Genomic DNA, 8,672 nt, shown 5'->3' on the forward strand with positions numbered 1-8,672 from the left:
CAGCACTTGCAGCTTAATGCAGTGCCCAGCTCCTGTGAAATTATAAGCCTTGTTTTCAATGGCTGCAAAGGAATCGGATTTATTTCTTGGATTATAGACGCATCATCCAATTGGAGCAGAAAGTTCATTGCGCTGTACAAGAGCTGAAGGCTGAGAGCTGTTGTGTGACAGCTGCAGGAGTATCTCTTACCACCATCTTCTGGAGTCGCCTAGAACTACAACCTCTGTCAGGAGTGCCTGGCAGTTACTTAGGATGTGGAAGTAGTAAGTCAGAATAGGAAGAATGGATGCCTTAGTGAAACGTGTGCTGATGAATGTTATCTTTTCTCTACAGCCCATTTGTCAGGCAGCTTATAATAACAATTTCAATGAAGTTCAGCTTCTTTTGGAGCACAACGGCAACTATCTGAACATCCAGGACAGTTTCAGTGGAGACACCCCTTTAATTTGTGCGTGCAAAAAGGGAAACAACAGGATCGTTAGCTATCTTCTAAAAAAAAATGCTGATGTCAACATCAGAAACGAGGTAAGTGGGCACGGACTCCTCCTTTGCAGTTACTGTTCTTTCAGATTCTTGGAAACACTGTCAGTACTGCCAAACCTGAGGTTTGTTTCCAACTGAGGCAGAAGTATAGCCCCCAGGTTATGATTTAATAAATGGTTCTGTTTCTACTCGTTTCCTCATTTATTTTCCTAACTTGACATTGCACAGAAGATAATAAACATTCCCAACCTGAATTTCTCGCTGTTCCCAGTTTAGGTGATACCGCACGCCGCCCACTGCTCCCAGTGGGTTCTGCCTGCTTACCCATGCAGCACTCTGCATTTAGCTTGCCCTCCAGCTTGTATCTGTCCCTTCTGTAGCTTTTCTTTTCCCTCTGTCTTTTTCTTCACACTTGTTAAAAGGACAGTCTGAAGGAGAGCCTGTCCATCTCTCACAAATGTCTCCTTGAGGAGAGACTGACTCTGAAAAATGTCTTTATTCCCTCTGCAGACCTGCTTTTGTCACATTATTTGACACATAATAGCATGCTGAGGGGTGAGGAGGGAAGCCTTCATTTGTTCTTTAGCTGTTCCCTGTTTTAAAAAACCTATCTGCGTTGCACAATAGCTGGGACTGGTTATTTTCCCTGAGGTGATGAGGAAGTGTGTTTTTGTGGTAGATTTCCTTGTAGGTTACACATAAAAAGTAGCTTTAAGTTGTGCGTTCTGGATTCATTACTGATTTTTTCTCATGATGTTAAGGGTGATAAATAGCCAGGAAAAAACACACAGCATGGTCAATTCTATTGTATCACCTCATGCTGCAAGGTAGCGTTTAGCAAGTTCTTACACTGTTGTGGACTACCTTATATCTCTGATTTCCCAGAGAATGAGGAGCAGAGGATGACACAGAAAGGCTCCTCTGCTCATTTTGGGCCCTGATGTATCGCTGTAACCTAGTTTGCCAAACTTCAGTTTGACAACCTGTAGCAGGTTTAACAGGATTGTTTATTAACACACGAGTTAAGAGCTCTACCCTTTAGTTGCTGTGGTACACTCAGTATTCAAAGATTATTTTTTTTTGAACTCTCTCCTCACTAGGAATCTGCTGGGGATGTTGCTGCTTGCCTGTGTTTCTCACATGTCCCGAAGGAGAGGCCATAAACTCTCTTATGTCTCTGCTTCAGTAACCACAGACTCTGTAAGAAGAAAAGCTGTAGGGATTCTTCCTGATGGACAGCTGCAGTAGCCACACAAGATGTCCACTCTGCCCTCTGCAGCCGTGTCCTAGTTTGAGACATGCACGTGGAATTCTTTGGATCCCACATCCTTCCTGTGTGTGTAGCCCAATTTCCGTGAGCCTGGATGTGTTAAATGTGCTTCTGTTTGAAGGAAGCAAAATGCATGTGTGTGTTTCTGCTTGGAAATCAGAGAAATATTTCTAGTAGACAACCTTAAAGAAAGCTTGTGAAACATCAAATGGTGTACTATTGAAGATATTAAACAAGCATAATGAGATCTCTCAATCTGGTATTAATCAGAGCTATTTTGTGTTTAGAAAGACCGCACATGTCTGCATTACGCTGTGAGAAAACGCTTTACCTTCCTTGACTATGTGCTCATCATAATCCTCATGCCAGTTATGCTTCTTGGATATCTTCTCATGGTGAGTCTGGATAAAAGCAGGAAAGCCCCTGTACTTTTACCTTTCCCCTTATCACCTTTCTTATGCAGTGTTTCAGGCCAGGAACCTCTATAGAATATGGACTGCTATTTTTGAAGCAAGGATTGATGGAGGAAGCAGCGATTTTGCTGTTAATATAGATAGTGAAGGAATAGAATTGTACCACTGCATCAGTCTAGCATTTGCAGAAGCCAGACACTATTCTTTTGGGGGAAAAAATGGTATTTAGCCAAAATCTACTTAGTACTTAGTACTATATGCAGGTGAACTGTCTTACTGTGTTACTCTTTCCCTTGCACCAAACAGATTTCAAAGACTAAACAGAATGAAAACCTGGTCAAGATGTTGCTTAGAGCTGGAGTGGATGTTAATGCTACAGACTTTGTAAGTGGGTTTAAGCAAATGCAAATGTGGTTTGTATGCATGCGACATTACTAAAACCAGACTTCAGAATCTTCTAGCAATATAGACCTGCTTTCAGAGTAGAATCAGGGACTGAACTGACTGTGATGTAGCAGGAGAGTTCAGTGTTTCCCCTTGACACTTAGGCAGTAGTTTTGTAATGTACACAGAAATAATTCTTCACTCATCTGCTAATTCTCCCTTTCTAACCAATGCCCCCTTAAGAGAATCCAGATAAGCTGGCTTGACATAATTACATACTAAATACCTGATCCTATAAATATTCTGGTGATATAGGGGTCTGAGTTGATCACCATTTATGAGTTCTTAGGCTGGAGCAGATTTGTGGGCAAAGGTCGTGCCACAGTGCTTCTCTCTGGGTCTTTGCTTGGGCTTCAGTGTGCGCATGTAGAGTTCTCTATCCAGTAGCCTACCTGGGGGTGGTAAAGAGCCCCTCTCTAAGGTAGAAAAGGAGAACCTCAGATTTTAACAGCACCAAATTCTAAAGCACTGAAGTGTAAGCAAACAGTATTGCTTAAGACATCATTGTTGAGATCAAAATCAAGGGTTTCTTCTGAAATTACTAAAGAATTAATGGCTTCCTTGTAAATGTAACAGGCCTGTTTTAGCAGCTGCATCCTGGGAGAGGCATGATTTTTTTGTTCCTGTTGCTTTTAAAAGAATGTATTTGTTTTACTGTGTTGTGATAGGAAATGGTATGTGTCTTTTGCATCCAGCTGTTAGGAGGAAATTGATAAGGCTACAGGTAGTTGTACTTGCCTAAGGTTTACTAAAGAAGCAACTAAAATTCATCTGCTTCTGTTTTCCTTCAGTCTGGCAGCACAGCCCTTCACTATGCTTGCAAAATGAAAAACCAGGCAGTCATTCCTCTACTGCTTGGAGCTCGTGCAAACACTTCTGTAAAGAATCAGGTAAGAAGGTGAAGCTGATAACTGCATTTCCTCATCATGATGGTGAACCAGTATGTTGTAGGCCTTAGCTGCTGTGCAGCAGTTTAAGAAAATGGTCTACATCTTTCTGGCAGACAAGCAGGCTTGTTTGCTGTGTGGTATAAAGCAGTGTTTGCTCCACTGCCTTCTTTGGCACGAACAACTTTAAAGTCCAAATCTTCCACTGCTGGATTTCTACCAGTGAGTACTGCCTGCATGTCCTCTGGATTGGCAGATTTCTTAGCTATCTTTATGGTACCTCCTCTTAACTCAGAGCTGCTCTACAGCTGTTTCTAAGGGGCAGGCTGCAAGGGAGCGGTAAGAGCCTTCCTAGATGCTTTTTGTGCCACTGGACACCATTCTTCTGAGAGTGGCTAAGTCAAGCTGTTTCTGTCATCAGAAAAGCTCAAATGTCCAAGTAAGTATTGACCCGGGAGTATCTGTGTTACTGAGTTGAGGTGAGTGATGTATTGCCTATGTCGTTCTTGAGATCAGCTCTTAGCTTGGCCCTGCATTGACTTGGGACATTGGTCCCAGGAAACCGTGGAATGGCTGGAGGAGAGTGGAGGACTGCACCCCTGGCTTCAGGGAGAGCAGTAAGAGACCCATTACATTCTGAAACCTTTGTTTTAGAGCAAGGATGCGACAATGAAACTTATGCAGGAGAGCACTGCTTCTGGGTGGCAAAATTGAGAAAGCTCTTGCACTTGACACATTTCTGTCACATTGCAATGTATTTCATCTGTTTCTTTCAGGATGGGGAGACTCCCTTAGATATAGCAAGAAAATTGCAGTTCCACAACATTGAGAGCATGCTAAGGAAAGCTTCCTAGTCATCGAGGACTCTTGAACATGCAGAAAATTACCTCATGTGGCAGTACATCTTGCATAACAGCAGGAGTCCTGCAGAGGGTCGAAGGCTGTTACCTGATAAAGACTTGGTCCAAATCCACCCATTCCTTGCTGCAGACTTTGAGTATTTTGTGTGAGACTTGTCAGTACCCTTAAGACCATATGGACTGAAAGAAATTAATTTGATTTTACTAAGCCATGAATGTTTACAATAGTGTTCAAACTATTCCCTTCACATTTACATCTCCAGTTTTATTACCTGACTTGTGCAAACTACGGATTCTGAAAGCTAGCTGTAATATTTCTTGAAGTCTAAACATTGCACCTGATGATTGGCAGCCAATGTAAAAATGAAGTATCCTTTAGAAACACTCTACTTGTTCCACAGAGGATACACCTGACGGCTGAACAAAAAGCCACAGCAGTTTGTACGAAGTGTGGTACTCTTCCTCTTTGTGTTTCTCTTGCTACAATGGGAGTGACTGGGAAAGTAGATCTCTCAGCTTAGCACCTCCTCCTTCCAGCCCTGCTACAAGTTTCACACACCTTAATTTTCACCGTGTTGCTACAAGTGAAGGATGATCTTCTCATTTTCTTTTCTTTTTTTCTTTTTTAACATAAGAAATAGAAGAAAGAGTTTCAATGAGCTGATGGAGGTCACAAAGAAAGCCAATTCCCATGTTGCTTTTGTGCATTAAGAAATAACAGCAAAAATATGTTTGGCGTGGTAAAGAAGTCAGTCTCTTGACTACCTTTCCAATATAAACTAAAGAAAAAAAAAATCAATAAATGAAATGCTCTTGATGGGAACCAGATGTATCCTTCCCATGGGACTGGACAGAATAGCATGCTTTTTAGAGCGGTGCATGCAGCAGGGGCTCCATATACCATAATAATAATAAATTCATGAGCCTTCTCTTGCATGGGTGAAGGCAGAAGAAAACCCGCAGTGGTAAGCAATGTATTAATGCGGCTTGGTGCTTTGTGATTTACTAATGCAGCAATAAAAGAGAATCTCCTTTCAAACACTGCTGTATCTTACTTGCTTGGTCTAATGGATTTTTATTTTTGTTGCTAGTTTTGGCCGTTTCCTGCAAGCTGTCATAAGTTCAGAAGATAGATGTCACGATCAGCAGGGCTAATGGCTGCTGGACTAGGTGCATGGGCAAGCTAGTGTACTGTACCTGTGTTGCAGGACACGTATTTTTCAGTGTAACTATTCTATTGGATGCTGACTCCAACCACAAAGGGTCTTGGTTGGGCAATATGAGCTTGAGGCCCCACCCAGAAACACCCCAGGAAACAAAGCTACCCTGTCTGAGCCTGTAATAATGAATACTTTGGGTGTAACCTGGGGACAGACGCTCTTACCTGCCAGATCAACCTCTGTGTGAGAAGATGTGAGGCACTTGCATGGATAGTGAAGATGCTATCTCTTTGGTCTAATAGCCGGAGTGGGAGAACAGCTGACTGCTTTCCCATGCTGTAGAAACTGCTCGAGCAAAGAATGGTCAAGACACAGAAGTTATGTAGAAGTCAAAGCCGATAGCTCAGAGTGCTTGCAACAAATTCATTGCCAGTGTCAAGAATAGTTCGTGGAGGGGAAGCTGTATTGCTTGAAGTGTGGCTTGCCTGATGAGTCTACATCTCCTCATTCCTCAGCTGCCATCCGAGGTCTTTGAAGTTGGAAGTTTTAGAGTGCATGAACAGACCTTTGGGTGATGTGTAGGCGTGGAGGGCAGGAGAATACTTCTATGAGGTTTTCTGATGTTGGATTCCTCGATGTTTGGGAGTAATTTATTGCCTGCTCCGTTCTGTGTGTCTGAAGATCTCTTGGTTGTTTTTAACACTGTAGGTAAATGTGAGGAGGGAAAAAAAAACCAAAAAAGCCAAGTTCTCTGTCAAGTGGATAAATGATTTAATTTAATCAAAGGTCAGCTGTACTTCAACAGAGAAATGAGCAAATCCCTCTTTTGGATCTTTGTGGGAAGACACGAATGGGTCATGGTAATGCCTCTGGGGTACGTAAGATGTGTACAAGAGTTTAGGCTTAGGAAAATCAGTCTTGTAGAAATAAAAGCTGTCCAAAATAAGTGATCCCTGCCGTGTGTCATCAATTATATTCATGCTTTCAGCTTTCATTCCTTTACACCTCAAACTTCTCAGGAAGGCAACAGTCACAGTAACACCATGGAAAACCTCACACTGAGGACAGCAAGAAACAAACAAGTGCAGATGAAACCCTATACTGGTATCCATTATGTGTGTCTGTGTGTTCACCTCTTCCCCAGGTAAGATCACCCTTATTGCCAAATAGACATTTTGGACGATTTTCCTGAGTGAATCAACACTCTGCATGTGCTATTATTTCAATGATTTTCCGATACATTCTCTCAGTTGCATCAAGGCCCCAGATGAAATCAAGATGTCCCCAGTCAGGGAAATGCTCGTGGTAAATAAGATTAGTAATCTGAGGAAGCAGCTTTGCCATGTCTTTTGGATCCGCAAATTTGTCCTGTCCACCGCTCCAAACAGCGGTCGGTGTGGTTATCTTCTCTATGTTGTACACAGGAGGAGCAGACTGTGAGAAAGAGAGGAGACCTGAGTAAATGCTGTTGTATGAGAAGTTTTGTTTAAAGAAAGGGTTCTGTGCCAGCACCTCTCTCTTCTGCACTCTCCACAATTAAACAGTGAGGATGAAGGCCATCCTCTTAGTGTCTGTTTCCACAACACCATTACATGTTTGCTGTGAAAAGGAATGATCCATCCTATTCCTTTGTTTTTCCTTAGTGCATGGCTATGAGTTGCCCTGCAGTTTGACACCCGCTTGTACCCTTCTCAGGTGGGGCTGTGGAAACAGCAGGGTCTGTGTTTATTAGGCAAGGGCTGTGGAACTTATTCATGTGTCTAAGGTGGGAAGATCATGAGTTTTGTTGGGGCATGGAGTGCAACTGTTGGTCTTAGTTGCTAGGCTTGGGACTTAGGTGGCAAGGAAGTACTTAGGTCATTTATAATTTCACTCTAGAAGACGTCTGAGATGGTATGCATGGGTAGAATTGACTGATCAGGTCTCTGAAGCCTTTCTGTCTGTGAAAAGCAGCTTGCCGTGGTACAGCACGGGACACTGCAAATCAAATGCTCCGGTGAAAACCGAAATGATTGTCAGACGATTGGAGAGGTCACTGTAACTGTGAGATTCATTTCATTCCTTAACAGAAAGGCAGGCTTTGACTTTTTTAGGAGGTGGAATTGAAGACCTCCATACTCATCCAGTCCTAGGACTTCAGTGTAGCTCTTAGCCTTTTGGGAATGGCAGGTAAATAAACGTGCTGTTGACACACCCCTGCATCAGTTAGGGGAGCCAAATTGAGCTGCTGTTAGCTGCCTGCAAGGAACTGCCTGTGCCTTGTCTGGGAATAGACTGCTACACATATGAGTATTAGATGCAGGTGAAACATTATCTCAGACCACTCTCCCTCTTTCTGTAGCGCTGGAGGTGCTAAAATGTGATTTTTTTTTTCCCAGGACCCAAGGATGAGTTCTCAGGGAAACCCTGTAGCCTTACCTGGTTGTATTTCTTCATGTTTTCCTTAAAGCCATAGTCATAAGCTTGAAATTGGTCTGTACGTGTCATCTGTTAAAAGAACAGAGACAATGTAAGTGTTGAGAGACCAAGCAGCAGAGTGCAGGAGGCATTTTCCTGCTGGTGATGGAAGCCCAGGCTCAGGCAGTGGACTGTGAGTCACTGCCACCCCTTCCTCCGGTTGCAAGCTTCCAGGGGTACTGAGGATGGATTGTAGTGTGAGTCACTTCATCACCTTTCCTCTCGCTAATGTTCTCTCCTGATCCTCAGTGGCCGCCTGTGGTATGTTTCTTTATTAAAATTTTTTTGATTGTTTGGGATTTTTTTCATCATTTTAACTTTTTGCACAAACCTGACAAGTAATTTCATTTGTGAGTGGCTCTGTGTAATACAGAGTGAGAGAATGTCAGTGCGTGTCAGCTTAGAAAACCTTGACTTCAAGGCTTCAAGTAGCTGGGAATGTGCTAGGAATCTGCTTGCTGTATTGCCTCTGCTACTTTCTTTTATCCTGCTGTGTCTGTTTGCTTCGTACCCACTTGATTTTGTTAAAGGCTGGGAAAATAGGCTGTGAAGCCACTGTCTGTCAATGGTTTGTCCCCATTTCATGGCTCTGGATAGGTGCATCCTGCAAGACTGATTGCTAGGAATGTCAGGAGTGTCCTCAGGAATGTGCCTATGTTCTAGACCATATGAAGTGTTTGCAGAAATGGAAGGTCTG

The 8,672-nt window shown here is 42.9% G+C and overlaps 1 protein-coding gene across 1 annotated transcript in view; it reads left to right on the forward strand.

Annotated features, from left to right (window-relative positions):
* Window positions 1-4,352, forward strand: part of ANKRD22 (ankyrin repeat domain 22) — a 9,591-nt gene extending 5,239 nt beyond the window's left edge. Inside the window, exons 2-6 of the mRNA XM_010180084.1 lie at window positions 335-526; window positions 2,042-2,149; window positions 2,474-2,551; window positions 3,403-3,501; window positions 4,275-4,352. Coding sequence (XP_010178386.1) covers window positions 335-526; window positions 2,042-2,149; window positions 2,474-2,551; window positions 3,403-3,501; window positions 4,275-4,352 — 555 coding nt within the window. The remainder of the gene's footprint in view (window positions 1-334; window positions 527-2,041; window positions 2,150-2,473; window positions 2,552-3,402; window positions 3,502-4,274) is intronic.
* Window positions 4,353-8,672: the final 4,320 nt, after the last annotated feature.

This window comes from Mesitornis unicolor, unplaced genomic scaffold (genome assembly GCF_000695765.1).
Source record: "Mesitornis unicolor isolate BGI_N332 unplaced genomic scaffold, ASM69576v1 scaffold25112, whole genome shotgun sequence".
In the NCBI taxonomy this organism is placed as follows: domain Eukaryota; kingdom Metazoa; phylum Chordata; class Aves; order Mesitornithiformes; family Mesitornithidae; genus Mesitornis; species Mesitornis unicolor.